The sequence below is a fragment of the Odocoileus virginianus genome, chromosome 11 (assembly GCF_023699985.2).
Source record: "Odocoileus virginianus isolate 20LAN1187 ecotype Illinois chromosome 11, Ovbor_1.2, whole genome shotgun sequence".
Classification (NCBI taxonomy): domain Eukaryota; kingdom Metazoa; phylum Chordata; class Mammalia; order Artiodactyla; family Cervidae; genus Odocoileus; species Odocoileus virginianus.
Window position 1 is genome coordinate 30,036,293 of NC_069684.1, and position 14,777 is coordinate 30,051,069.

At 58.7% G+C, this 14,777-nt stretch overlaps 1 protein-coding gene across 5 annotated transcripts in view; it reads left to right on the forward strand.

The window, feature by feature from the left end:
* Positions 1–14,777, forward strand: part of TP73 (tumor protein p73) — a 73,812-nt gene that overhangs the window by 12,816 nt on the left and 46,219 nt on the right. For 2 of the 5 annotated variants that reach the window (XM_070474178.1, XM_020875313.2), the window contains exons 2-3: positions 12,839–12,935; positions 13,278–13,398. In XM_070474178.1, the coding sequence (XP_070330279.1) occupies positions 12,868–12,935; positions 13,278–13,398 (189 nt within the window). In that variant the 5' untranslated portion in view covers positions 12,839–12,867. Of the gene's footprint in view, positions 1–5,806; positions 5,897–6,212; positions 6,404–8,181; positions 8,274–12,838; positions 12,936–13,277; positions 13,399–14,777 lie in introns of those variants that run through there. The other 3 variants (XM_070474179.1, XM_020875399.2, XM_070474180.1) reach the window with 3 other exon arrangements.

Here is a 14,777-nt window from a genome sequence, read left to right on the forward strand (position 1 = left end):
GATGCTAGCGAGAGGGATTCTGGGAAGTGGACGGATACGTGGTGTCTCCTTTTGACCTTTCCTGAACTCTTCCTGTTGGTGGTGGCTTATTAGTTCCGTATTCCTTACCAGGATTTCCTATCATAAAACAACTCATGCGAATGGTTACTAGAGAGCCTGGCCAGGGCGGGTGGTTTCAGTCAGTGTGCTTCCCCTAACAGAAGGAGGAGCCTGTCGGGCTGCAGTCCATGGGGTCGCAAAGACTAGGACATGACTGAGTGACTGACAGGTCAGACAATAGAATTTGTAGAATAGGCGTTAGCTGAGGGCGGACCGATGTTGAGACCGGGGGACAGATCCATGGGTTCACTGTGCCATTCTCTCTACTTTTGAGTGTGTTTGGAAATTTCGACCAAGAGGAGTAGAAGAAAAACCCACAAACACAAGCCGAGTCAGCAGCTCCGATCCTGCTCCCCCGCCCCCAGCTCTGCTTCCCGCCGGGTGGGGCTGTTGCCGGGTCCCGTGCAGAGGGCACTGCGTCCACCAGAGCACGGGGCACATGCAGGCCACGGGCCCCAGGGCTCCAGGCCACGCTCCGCCCCATCTGCCCCGAGGCTCCAGGCGGCCACGCTGCTTCCTCGGCTCCAATGTCATCGCCTAGGCGACCGGGACGCTGCCGCCACCGCCGGCCTGCCCAGCCACGAGCCGTGGGCCTCCTGGCTGCCTCCCCTCTGCACAGACCCTCCAGGGCCCAGGCTCCGCCAAGGTAGGCTTGGCTCGGGCTGGCTCTCCTTATTCAGGTGCAGGTTGGGGCTCTTTGGGGCCACCCCAGGGTGCAGAAGCCCCTCCTCACTAGCTCCCCACCTGGTGCTTGGGAACTGGGTACCCTGGGGGCGGTGGTGGCAGATGGGCCAGTGCGAGGAGGCCATGCCTGTGGTTCCCCTGATGGGGCTCAGCCACTGTTGTGTGGCACTGCTATCTGCCCCCAGGGGGGTGGTGGGGCAATTTGCATGGCACGGGCAGTTGGGGGCGGGACAGAAGTCACTCTAGTGCCGCCCCCTCCAGCCTTTGGGTCCACCAGGAACTCTCTCCATGTTCTGCCGCAGAGGCCTGGAGTGGCTGCCCAGTCCCGGCCCCAGCCGCATGGCCAGGCGTGTCCCGCTGGGGGCCACCATTCCTCAGCCCCATGGGACCAGCCCAGAGCCGGCTTTCCTCGGTCTCCCTAACTTACCCCGGCTGCCTCCCAGGCATCACCGAGACCCAAGCAGCAGGACTCAGCTCCCTGTGCTGCCTGCCGGGCACTGTGGTCCCACCTGCGCTCCAGGGATGCCTCTGAGGTTGCACTCTTGAGTGGAGGGGCTAGGGTAGGGGTTCACCATGATGAAAGCAGAGCATGTGTGTGTGCAGGTGTGTATACATGTGTGCATGTGCATTGATGGCGGTGGCTCAGTGGTAAAGAATCTGCCTGCAATGCAGGAAACGCAGGTTCAATCTCTGGGTCGGAAAGATTTCTTGGAGGGGGAAATGGCAATCCACTCCGGTATTCTTGCCTGGACAATTCCACAAATAGAGGAGCCTGGCGGGCTACAGTCCATGGGGTCGCAAAGAATCGGACACAACTGAGTGACTAAATACATCAAACACAGACGTGTGTGTTGATGGTGCTGATGGGGTGGCCCCAGTGGTTGGCTCCCCACCCCACGTGCCGCCATCAGGAAGCAGACTCTGAAGGCTGAGCAGAACGAGGAGTGAGGGCTTAACTGTAAGACGGCCAATAGCAGATTCACAAACGGTTCAGTGGTCAGACAGGAGCACTGCATGTGCGCCCCAAGGTGTCCCAGGAATCCTGCTAGACGCCCCTGTGTAGATCAGCCCTGCATGGTGGGTGTGATGTCCCCATTCTACAGATGAAAAGGCAGAGGCCTCAAACATACACACAACTGGTAGGCGGTTGAAGGCGCCCGAGTGCAGCTGGTTGAGGGGCTGAACTCAGAAGTGCATTAGCCCGATGTGGATCATTATGGAAGGGGGTCCCAGGACATGATACGTGTCCTCTCACCCCTTCTGCACCCTCCTGAATTCCTGTGGTTCATATTCCCCATCTCGCTGGACCAGCCAATCTCTGACTCTCTGAACACCAGCCTCAAGGTTCACCAAACCCACGATGTGCCCCCAGGTGACCTTCCCCACCAGAATCCCCCTTCATCCCTCTGAGAGCCAAAGCCCCTCCTTATTCCCTGAGTCCCTACAGGTGCAGGTCGATGACCCTTCCTGTAACCAAGGCCTCTGGGCCCCCTGTCCCCTCTCCAGCCCGCCTGGCAGCTCCCGCCTCCCCTGACCTGATGGGCCATTAGGACCTGTCCTTGGCCGACTGGTGCCCCCCCTCCAGCCTCAGTCAGCTGGTGAGACCAAAAATGACAACTCATATGGACCTTCATCTCCCCTTGGGCTGACCCAAGGCCTGTCCACGCCCCTTCAGCGTGCCCTTCACACTGTGGGAGGAAGGCTGGTTCTCTTGTCTGTCCCTCAAGAGAGGAGTCCCCTGGAGGGTGGGGCTGCCTGGCGGGAAGGGATTGGGTGGATCCTAACCAGAGTTGGGTTCAAACCCAGCTTCTGAGTGAGTGGCCCTGGGCACACGGTCTGCTCTCTGTGCTTCTGTAGGAACATCTGGAAGGTGGGGTGCAGCAGTGCCTTCCTCACAGTGCAGTGCCGAGGGAACAGTGCCTTGATCTCATGAAGACTGAGATCAAGAAATGCAGAGGCTTCCAGGCTGGGGCTGGCACTGAGTGAGGGCACATTGTTATCAGATAGAGATGCTGGGCATCATTATCAGATAGAGACCCCCGGGGCCAGGGAGGCAGGTGGGGCAGAAGGGCTGATGATGGGTGTTCCTGGAGTGAGTGAGGCCTGGAGGGACCAGTATCGTGGCACCTTGGATGAGGTCATGTCAGATGTCAGCTAACTTCAGAGATGGAAAGGAGCAAAATTCATGAGTCAATTGGAGCTCTCAAACTAGATCAGGGCCTCGAAGGCTGGGGGCGGGTGGGTGGAGAGCTGAATGGGAATGGGTAGAGGTAGAAATTAGTGGGGATGGTAGAAATTAGTACATCCTGAGCCCATAATGAGGAGCCCAGGGTGAGAGTCAAGGGGTCTCTGCAGGGTGGGAACACAGTCGAGGGGCTTCCCTTCAAGGAGTGTGGAGGTGTCCAGAGGAGGGTGGTCAGGTGGTTTGAGAATGACCATGTGGGGCAGGATTGAAGAGCATGAATGCTCGCCCAGGGAAGAGAAGATTCTGGAGGACAGAACCTGGCACGCTGGCGTGTAGAGGTGGGACCCCGGGAGGGGTGGCTTGGAGGAGAAAGAAACGGTAGGAGTGCCTGGCAGACTGGAAGGTGTGAGTGTTGCCAAAAGTGGGGTCTGGCTGCTCGTCTCTCAGAAGCCTAAAGGAGGCAAGCCTGGTGCAAAGGAAAGTTTGCTTTCTTTCGGAGGCTGGCAGCAGAGTTGAGGGGTTGGTGGGCAGATTCCCGTCCACAGGCTGACTCCCTCCCAGGAGTATCAGGGGGCAAGAGCTATTATAGGTGGAGGGAGGGGGCTACATGCGGAAACAGCACAGTCAGCTCTGACAGTCATCTTGAAATTGATCACACGGTGGTCTCATCAGTGTCGTTTTGATTAAGTACAGTTAGTCTTCAGTTCCAGGGTCAGTTTGTTTCCATTTCTTGAGGCCAGTTCTGTTTTTTTGTTTTGGCATACATCTTAGTTTCCCCCTAGGGATCCAGCCCGCGCCCCCTGCAATAAAAGTGCAGAGTCCTAACCACTGGACCGCTGGGGAATTCCCTGAGGCCGGTTCTCAGAAAAGTGGCAGCTTATGTCATGGCTACAGTCTGGTCTTCGTGTTGTTGACTTCTTCCACCTGGTGGAGGTACAGGGGTGGGGTGCATAAGCCTACATCCGGCCATGGGGGGCCATCAGATGAGGCAGGAGCAGGGACCCTGGCTAAAAGGCTGCTGCACTTTTCGGGCAGTGGTGAGGGGATCTGAGCTGGAGTGGCCCCATCGGGGGGAGCACTGGATTCCAAATCCATGTGAAGGCATGGCTGGAGGTGGGCAGTGAGATGGAGGGCCCAGGATGCGCCCAGCTGCGGTCCACTCCCAGCTACTTCGGCTCTCATGTGGGCCACGCCACGACTGAGAGCTCAGACACCTGCCCTGCTTGAAGCATCTCATCTGTCCTCTCCAGCCTCGTGAGGCTCCCAGCCCTTCAGCTTCCCTGCCTCCTGGGTCCCCTACCTGCCCTCCCTGCTGTCTGAACCTTCCTCACCAATACCCTCACTTCTGCTCCCACTCTCCCCGCCAGGCCCCCCAACAGGTGGCTGGATGCTGCTATGGAAGCCCCGCTGACAGTGGTGCGGTTTGGCTTGGGGCACCATTCCAGCCGCCCTTGACCTGCCCCTTCTTAGACACAGGATCCCTCACCAGTTTGATGTCATTCCTTCTGCTCCCTGCACTGTGCCTTCTTAGAGAAAACTTCTCCCCATCAGCGCCTGTGCCTCTGACACCCCCACCCCCCACCTACAAACTTACCTGCCCCCGTTCTCCAGGCTGGGCAGGAACCAAGACGTCCCCGTTTGGTCCTCTGCCCCTGGGGTCCGGCCTTTGAAGCCCAAGCAGGAACCCATCGCTTGCCTCCAGCAGGTGGGTTGTCGGTTACCCTGGGATGGCACATCAGCTTTCTGCTGCCCTGGGGTGCTGGGGCCCACCCATTGCTCTGCAAGTGCCTTATTTTTAGAGAAACCAGTGAGGGGAGGGCCCTGCAAGCGAACCAGGGACAGGGAAGTGGCCAGACCTGGCCTCTGCCTGGAGCCAGGGCAGGTTTTTCCCTCCCCCTCTGCTGCTACCCTGACCCTCAGGACCTGCTGGTCCACTGCAGCTCGCTCCGGCATCTCCAGCTCCTCGCCCATGCCTGTATCAGAGCCCTGCTGGGTGCTCAGGCTCTTCCCATGCAGCACAGGCAGCAGGCTCAGAATGGGCAAGACAGCTCTCCGGGGTCACACAGCTGCCGAGCAGAGCGGCAGAGCGGGGCTAAGTGGACAGAGGGGGCTGGGCGCCGGGAGTGTGGTAGGCACTGTTGAGCTACAGAGCAGAAAGCCAGGGGACAGGGACCGTGTGTCCTGGTCTGACCTGCACATGCGGGAATGGGAGGAAAACCATGGGCAGGTCATCGGGGGGTGCGGGGGGAGGCCCGGATGTGGGTAGGGCCTCGTCATGGGGGTGAAGAAAGAGGGGTGGGCGAGGGACTTCCCAGCAGCGTGCGGGTGGGACTGTGTGGGTGGGAATGCAGGCTGGGGAAGGAGTTGGGCCTCCTTTGCTCCCCTCCTAGAAAGGCCAGGCTGAGGGCAAGGTCAAGAGCCAGCTGGCTGGGTTGGAGCTGTGACCAGCTGTGTGCCCTTGGGTGAGTGACCTAACCTCTCTGTGCACATTTCCACATCAGTGCACGGGCCTGCTGGGACATGGTGGGGCTCAGCCATGCTCTGGCATTTTTTTGTTTGTTTGGCTGCAAGCGTTTGTCCACCAGGAAGCTGGTCATGGCAGGCTCTCCTGTGGAGTGGGGGTGAGAGGCAGGTGCCCCTGGGTCCCTGACACTTAGCTTGGCTGAGCACCTCTCCCAGCAGAGGTCTGGGTGACCCCAGAGTCGGGCAGCCTTGGAGGATCTGGTCAGCCATTTCCTTCCAGAAGTGTGTGAGGCTCACGTGGTCAGAGGGCTGCCGCCCAGCTCCCGGCCTCACGTGGGTACTAAGCCAACCGTTAGATTCAAACAGAAACTGCCGGGCAACCTCAGGGTGCTCCAGGCTGGCCCAGGTGCGGAGAGAGGCCATCCTGCCCCTGGCCCGGCCAAGGGACGGAGACTGGCAGCAAAAGTAAGAGGCCCGCGGGATGAGAGGCACTGGGGCTGGGGGATTCCCGGGCCGCTCCCAGGCTCGGCCTCCCCCGCCTGCCCGGGGCCCCAGCCCAGGAGGGAGAGAGGGTGGCTTAATCAGGCACCTCCAGCTGTTTTCATATTTCACAAGCGCACCCTGCCCCAGGGTGGGGAGGCTAAATTTGTCTCATCAGCAGCGCTGGGCTCCCCCCCGAGCGGAGCCGAGGGGGAGCAGGGAGCCACCCCAGGGTGATGGAGCCGCGGCCGTGCCCTTCTCCCTGGCCCTGCAGGCCCCGTCTCTCTCCACAGGAGGTCCAGGTGCCACCCTGGCTGGCCTCAGCCGAGGGTCCTGTCCTGTCCTGACTGCACCGCACCCCTTGCTGGGCCAGCCGGAACAGAGGCTGCCCAGCCTCCTGTGGCCACGTGGCCCAGCGCGGCGGGAGGGGCAGGCGAAGATGGCCGCTGCTCATGCTCCCTGAGGGTGACACGCTCCCGGCCACCATTCCAGGTGGGACCCCTGTCCTGGCCCCACTGGCCAAGGGCAGCCTGTTTCGGGGTGGGTGGCTGGGTCTACAGGGGCCCCTTAGCTCCGAGCGCCCAGGAGCCTGGGCACTGGGTGTCCTGCAGGAATTCTGCTGGGCCGCCGCCCAGGGACAGCGCCATGTCACCGCAGGGCCTCCTGCGTGATGGCCGCCTGACCCCTCCTCCCAAGTAGGGGGACTTGTGGCTGCTGGGACGTTCTGGAGTCCCCTCAAGACAAGCCACAGGGTATTGGAAGGGGCTGGGGAAGGGCCCTGGGGCCCCTCCTGTGATGGTGTAGGTTTATCTGCCCCTTAGATTTCAGTCCGTCTACGTTTTTGGAAATAACCGGGGATGGAGCCACAAGAATACTCGGTGTGTGACAGGACAACCAGATGGATTGTTTTGGGGAGGGGACAGCGTAGGGTTCTTGGGGCCTTTCCCCACTAAAGTGACTGGGCCGCACCTTTTCCCTGAACACTGTGGGGGTGGGCATGTGCTCCAGCTGTCCCTCCCTGTGCCAAGTGTCCACACCCGCCACAGGCAGTGGGGGCCCCCTCTACAGATGGGGTGTCCTTTCCAAAGGGTAACAGAGGCCCCAGTTTATGGGCCTTGGTTCTGGAGCTCTGGGCAGGGGCGGGTGGAGGGAGAGGAGAGAAGAAGCCTGAGGCCTTGAAGTCCTGCTTTTCGAGGCTGCTGTCGGGCCGCACAGGGCTATCTGTGCTCTGCCACTGGCCAGGTGATCAGGGCAGGATAAGGCGTGTTCTGATCCGGAGTCAGGGAGGTCAGTGGCTTCCTGGAGGAGGCAAGGCCTGGCCTGGTAGGGCCAGGGTCAGGTAGGGAGTGGACAGTGGACCAGGGCTGAGCTTGGAGGCAGCCCCGGCTGGGGTACATGGGGATGGGGTTGGGAGCCCAGCGCAGGCTGTAGCTCTCGCTGGGATCTTGGAGGATGAGGTTAGAGGGTTGAGCAGAGCTCCTGAAGGAAGAGTCAGCCCCCCAGGGCCTCTGGCTCCCACCAGCCTGGGGCAGAGGGGCTGTGTACTTGGGACAAAGCCCTCAGCTGTTTTCGGGTGGGGAACAGGGCGGGGTTCTTTGGATCTTTCCCACCTGGGTTGCAGCCGGGACCCTTGGTAGCTTGGGGCACGTTTCTTGGGCCTCTGAGCCCTGCCCAGGGGTGGTGATCACTGCCTGACAGGGCGGTGTGGGAGCCTGGTGGCCCTGGCAGCAGCTGGCTGGCTTCTCCTCTGTAGCACCAGGTCTCTGGGCTGGAACCTTCTCTGCTGGGGGGGCACTGCAGGATGTGGGGCCATGTCCCCTACCCCAGGTGGCTCTCAGAGACCTCGGGGAGTCCCCGAGTGGAGAAGTTGTAGGGTGTGGGGCTGTGTCTCCACTCAAGCCTGGGTTGAGGTCTCTGGGCCACCAGTCCCCGCCCCTCCGAATCACAAATATTCGCTGGAAATTCCTTGAGGTGAAGTGGTTCTGGGGGCCACAGCCCACAGTCAGGGGTGTCTGAGCGTCAGGCCAGCTGCCGTGAGAATGGGCCGCACGCTGCCCTTCTCAGGCTGCTGTGACTGCAGCTTCCCCCCGCCGGGTGCTCAGGGATTCGTCAAGTCCAGCCCCCACCCACGCCACTCCCCACCCTCTCGTGCCCACGTCTCCAGCCTTGAGCGGGACTGGACTCCTCTCATTGTGACAGGATGCCCTTCCTTTCCAGAGCAACTTCATCTTGATGGCAAAGCAGAGCTGTTCACCATGTGGCATCTTTGCTACCACCTGGGGGATGTCATCGGAAGTCGGTCTCTCCCTGCTACATGCGATTTTTAACATAATTTGCATCATTTGCAAAAGCAGTTTCCATTGTGAGCACATTTCCAGATTTGCAGAGTGTGTCGGGGAAATTGGATTTAATTTGCAGGAAGTGGTTTTAGAATTGCTTTCTTTCTCTCACCCTTGCGAACCTTGGCCACCTTGGCCGAAATGCTGCTAGTGGATAAAGGGAAGTGATCATCCCTGCCCAGGGGAGAGGGTGCTGTGCCCACTGAGCCCTAGGGGGTTCTGGTGGGGTGGGCAGATGGCCTGAGGCCAGGCATCAGTGTTGCCTCTTCCTCATGCCTCAGGTCCTGCCTGGGTGACGGGTGGTCCCCAATACCTATAGGCACTAAGTCGGCAACTCCGTCACACATAGCCCAGTTTGGCCAGCTCTTCCGAGTTTTCCAGGAATGTTGGAGGTCTGGGTGCTGTGTGACTTCCTGGGTCGAGTCCCCCCGGATCCTCTGAGTCAGGCAGGACAGGTTTCTGGACCCATTTTGTGGATGGAGAATCGGCGTGGCCATCACCATCGGAGGCTGGCACCATCCTCGGGTTGGCAACCAAAGGGGTCCCCCCAGTGGGCCAGGTGGGCCTGTGTGATGCTTTCCCTTTTGGCAGAGGGGTCTATCCCAGAATCTCTGGGAGTCCTGGGGTGCTGGCTAAAAGTGGACATGGGGCCCTGGGTTTAAGGTGTGTTGGGGGCAGATGCAGCAGGATCTGCTGAAGACAGTGGAGTTTGGTGAGCCTGAACCTCCTCTTCCTTCAGTAAGGCTGAGCTGTCTAATCTGCAGTCCTGGTGATGAGGGCTGGGGTGGGGGTGGGGGGGTGGCACTGGGGTGGGACCCCTGCCTCCTCCTGCTTCCACAGAGGGCTGGGCACCTGCAGGTCTGTTCTGAGCCAGAGCTGGCCTGCGTGGTGGTGCAGGCGCCTCTGACCCCAGCAGCTTGGGGTGAAGCAGGGGGTGTGGTTAGGGAAGACGCTGGTTGTGTCGCCCAGGGTGGAGACTCTCTGTCCCAGCTTCTAGCTGTTCCTAGGGGGAGGGAGGTGTGTAAGCAGCAGAGGGAGACTCAGGGAGATTCCCAGTGCTGATGCACTGCCCCAGATGCTGGGCAGCAGGAGTTGCTGAGAACTGGGACCAGGCTTCAGGAGAGAAACTGTCTTAACTTCCACATAACTGGCAGAGTGATGTTCTTGGTTGTACCGATTTCCCCCCAACATTCTACCCCAGGTTCCTTCTCTGAAGTTCAACGTTTCTTTATTGAGGTGAAACTCACACAACATAAAGCTAACTGCTTTGCAGCGAGCTGTCCAGTGGCGTTTGGCTCGTTCACAGAGCTGAGCAACCATCACTAGGTCTATTTCCAGCAGTCAGCCCATCCCCCATCCCATGCCACTCCAACCCCGCCCTCAGTCCCTGCAACAACCAAGCTGCCTTCCACCTCTTCACCTTCCCGGATGTTTCATAAGACACATGGCCTCTTTCACTCACTGTGAGGTTCTGAGGTGCGTAGTGAGGTAGCTGGTGTGAGAGATCACCCTTTTAATAGAGTGATACTGCAGCGTGTGGACCTACTGGGGCTTCCCAGGTCATGCTAGTGGTAAAGAACCCACCTGCCAATGCAGGAGACGTAAGAGACGCAGGTTCAGTCCCTGGGTTGGGAAGACCCCTGGAGAAGGAAATGGCAATCCACTCCAGTTTTCTTGCCTGATGAATCCCACGGACAGAGGAGCCTGGTGGGCTACGGTCCATGGAGTCACGCAGAGTTGGACATAACTGAAGCGACTTAGCACACACACAAGTGGACCTACCAGGATTTGTTTATTCATTCATCTGCTGACGCTTCTGGGGGCTATTTCCAAATTTCTGCTGTTATGTGTGCTGTGACCAGAGACGGGATCTTACTGTCCACTTGCTGTGTGACGTTAGTCAAGGCATTGTCATCTCTGGGCTTAGATGGGCCATTGGCAAAATAGAGGGAGTGGGACCAAAGTCCTGGGCCAGTTGAGTCTCGAGTTGGCACAGGCTGCCCATACCAAGAGGCCACCCTGACTGATCTCTGCTCACCCAGAAAGGACCACCCATGGTGAGTGGGTGAGGGTGGGTTTCCACCCAGTTTCAGCTTGGCGGCCTGTTCCACACCTGCTCCAGTCAGTGCATTCTGCTTCCTACCATGTCTACCCAGTTCTCCGTTACCTCATGGCCAGCTCCAGGCCTTACTCAGCTCCACTGGGTTTTAGACAGCTTAGCCCAGGATGGGCGTGACCTCCCCAGCACAAGAAGCATGCCAGTGAGTGCTGGCCAGCCCCTGGTAAAAACTCTGCGGATCGTGTGCTAAAGGTTTGAGGTGGAGCGGGGAGGAGGCATGACTAAGTTAATTTCCAACTCTGAGAAGACCACTTGGTCATCCCCGCACTTTCAGCTGTGCTGTGTGACCTTGGCAGCTCACATAACCTCGCTGAGCCCCATCTCCTGAGATGGGGTAGAACCGTCTCCGCGCCTGCTGGGGAGTTGATTTGTGCTGGCACTTTCCAAGCCACTTGTCCCAGCCACCTTCACTTGGGCCTACCTTAACCTCCCCTGCCCAGCCCCTCCCAGCTCGTGCCACTGCCCCAGGGATGGTGGCCTGGCACGTGGCAGCCCCGGGAACACGCCACAGGTCTCAATCAGGGCCCACTGCCTGGGGACAGACAAAGCAACAGATTGCGGGCCTCACCCTTCCTCCCCTGACGGCCGTGGGCAGGTCCAGGCCTGCCTGCTCGGGCACTGCCAGGCAATGGCCAAGCTGACTCCTGTGGCCCCTTGCCAAGGACCTGGAGACCAGCCCAGGGGAGACATCGCCTGGGCTTGGGTGGGGGCAGTGGGCAGAGTGGGCTCTGCCCACCTCCCCTTCCTGAAGGACGGGGATTCCAGATGTGCCTGGCATGGCCACTGCCATGGTGTCGGGGCTGCTTTGGGTGTGACTGGGACATGGGAACTCTCAGGAGGGGTGGTGGTGGGGACAAAGGCCAGCAGACACAGGGCCGGGGCCCTAAGCCCTTGGCATCTCCTGTGAAGGGGGGCCATTCATGGCGTGACCCCCCTCCAGTGACAGAGCAGATTCTCTGCCTTGGCCTTGGTGGCTGCCTCGCCAGGTTGGCATTGCTGTTGCATAACAGGCTGCCAGCAAGGATCCCACCGCAGAGGTGAAAGACCGCCCAGCACCGCAGCAGTTGGGCACAGTCAGGCTTCTACCCGGGCCTCGGCTCCAGCCTCAGCTGGGCCCTGCACCTGCCCTTCCGGGGGGTGGGGGGGGGGGCGGGACACAGAATCTGAGCTGTCACTGGCTGCTGGGGCATCAGGAGCCCTGAAACCTGGCTTGAGTCTCCTCCCCAGGCTAAACCTAGAAACACAGTCCATAATAATAATGACCACTCGTGTTCCAGTGTAATTATGACCCAGACACAGCGGAGACTTTTATCTTCTTGTTTTGTTTTTATTTTTTAATTTAGTTTTTATTGAAGTATAGTTGATCTATACTTCCTGGTAGCTCAGAGGGTAAAGAATCCACCTGCAGTGCTGGCGACCTGGGTTCAATCCCTGGGTTGCGAAGGTCCCCTTGAGGAGGGCATGGCAACCCACTCTGGTTTTCTTGCCTGGAGAATCCCCATGGACAGAGGAGCTTGGTGGGCTGCAGTGCATGGGGTTGCAAAGAGTTGGACATGACTGAGTGATTAAGCACATGGCACATAGTTGATCTCCAAAATTGAGTTAATTTCTGCCTTACAACAGAGTGACTCAGTTATACACATATATACATTCTTTTTCACATTCTTTTCTGCTACAGTTTATCACAGAATATTAGTATAGTTCCCTGTGCCGTACAGTAGGACCTTGTTGTCCATCTATTCTAGACACAATGGTTTACATCTACTAACCCTAAGCTCCCTGTCCCTCCCCACCTTGGTAATCACAGGTCTGCTCTCTATGTGTGTGAGTCCCGTTTCTTTTCTCCTCTTTCATTCTTTATTAATGTTTTTTATTTGGCTAAGCTGGGTCTTTGTTGCGCTGGGGGGCTTCTCTAGTTTTTCAGCGTGTGGGCTAAGTAGTTGCAGTGTGTGGCCTTAGTTGTGGCCTGCGGGACTTTTGTTCCCTGACCAGGGACGGAACCAGGCCTCCTGCACTGAGAACTCGGAGTCTTAACCACCAAGGAAGTCCCCCACGAGTCTGTTTTGTAGATAAGTTTATAACTTATACATGTAGCTGATACCCTATGATATTTGTCTTTTTCTTTCTGACTCACTTCACTTAGTATGATCATCCAGCAGAGAGTTGAAATTACTGCTCCTAAGGGGCCCTGCAGCAGCCCCGTGAGGGGATGCTGTTGTCAGCCCTGCTTCACAGTTGATGGCTCTGAGGAGGTCTGAGGCTAGGCTGCCCCCACCCCTGGGTCTCAATTTCCACCCCCAGAAATCGCAGGATGAAAGGAGGGCTGGGTGGGGGCCTGCGCCCAGCCAGGACCCGAGGGTGTCCCCGAGTGGTCGTCCTTGGCTCCTTCTGCCACTTGTGCTTGAGGACACTGGCCAAAGGGCTCGGAGGCAGCCTCCCAACCCACCCTCTTGTTCTCTCCTCTTGCAGAGTGAGCTGCCCTCTGCCTGTGCTGGAAGATGTCCCAGTCCACCCAGCCCGCCGCCGCCGATGAGGGGGCCACGTTCCAGCACCTGTGGAGTTCTCTGTGAGTGTCGGGCTCTGGGCAGTGTGGAGAGGGCTGGGCGGGAGCTGCTGCCCTGGGTTTCCTCCTGGAGTCGCAGGCTCCACAGTCTGGGCTTCTTCCTCTGACCAGCCCTCCAGAGGGCTTGGGGCAGGGAGAGGTCCAGGGGACAGAGCCTGTGGGTGGCCACCTCCCTGGCACCCACACCAGCCCTGGAGAGGCTGGTGGGACAAGGAAGCTGGGGCTTTGAGAGCTGAGGTTGGGGGAAGGAGCAGAGGGACAAGGGGAGATGTGGGCTGGCCTCACACCCTGAGCCTGGGCAGTCTAGGCTTACTGCTCTGCTGCCTGCTCTGTCTCCCTGTCTAGGGAGCCGGACAGCACCTACTTCGACCTTCCCCAGTCGGGCCAGGGGAATGAGGAAGTGGCGGGCAGTGCGGAGGCCGGCATGGATGTCTTCCACCTGCAGGGCATAAGCACGTCTGTCATGGTGAGTGGGGCTTCCCTCTGCAGGGGACTCGGTGGGGGTGGTGAATGTGAACTGTCCTGTCTCAGGAGCCTGCAGAACCAGGAGGCAGGCTCGCAGGTGCGGTTTCCTCTGTATGCTTATTAGCACGTTTCAGATCACAGAGTAGAAACTGTATCATCTCATGTAACTGTCAGTCCAGGGGTAAGAAGCTTTTCAGGACTGGCTGGATCCAGATATAGTGAGACCTTCAGGTATGGCTGGATCTAGGTGTTCAAATGAATTCAGGCATGGCTGGATCCAGGTGTAGAGAGACCTTCAGGCATGGCTGGGCCTAGATGTACAAATGAATTCAGGCATGGCTGGATCCAGGTGCTCCGACAGCTGCCTCTCATTCTCTTGCTCTGCCTCTCCCATGGTGGATTTGTTCTTAGGCAGCATCTCCTCTTGTGGTAGAGGCTCCAAGAGCAGCACCCTCCCTGTGGGGAAGGACCCCTCTTTGCCCAGAGTCCAGCACGCCCATCTCTAAATATGTCATGTGTCTTTTCCTGAGCTGTCCCTGTATCATTGATGACCTGGGTGCCCTGAATCAGGGTCAGGATGGAGTGGAGTATTGTGGTCTCCCCCACCACAGGCACTAACTTATGGGAAGAGGCCCCCGAAGGGGATGGAGCTGCTGTTTCCAGAGGAGGGTGATGGGAGGGGGCGTTGCAGGAGCACCCAAGGCCCCAACACCTGCCTGTCTTGCTACGTTTCAGGCCCTGCCACACTGGGTGGCCCTCTTAGCAGGAGGAGGTAGCTGGCTATACTCCTGCCAGGCATTGGGGTGCCAGGAGCTGGGGGGCAGGCAGGACACAAGAAAAGTGTGTAAGGACCACCAGTCCTGGGGAAGTCCAGCAATGCCCCAGAACCCCCACAGTCACCTCCTCAGCATGGTGTCTGCTGGATCTGGGGCTGCTCAGTTCTGTCTGTGGGCTCCCTGCCCAGGGTTCCCTCAGGTGGGCACCTGTCTCAGGACCTTTGCCATGAGCATGAGGGGAGCACCTGGCTCTGATCTCAAGCGGCCTCGGACTGCAGTGGATTGAAGCAGGGTTTTAGTTGCTGGCCAGAGACTGAGGTTGGGCTGTGGCAGTGAGCGTGCTGAATCCTAACCACTAGACCACCAGGGACCAGTGGCCAGTGATGAGGCCCTGGCCCATCAGCTGTGTCGAAATGAATTCCCACAAAGACAGAAAGTAGTGAAAGCAGAAAAGTGCTTACTAGGAGGAAAAGGGTACATGTGAATAGACACATGGGTGGGCTCCAAGGGAGAGTGTTGCGCCCTCATGGGGGTTTGAACCACTCTTATGGGGCATTTCTTGCAGGTTTCCTGTGGCCAGTCATCATGCTTTACCTGGTCCTGA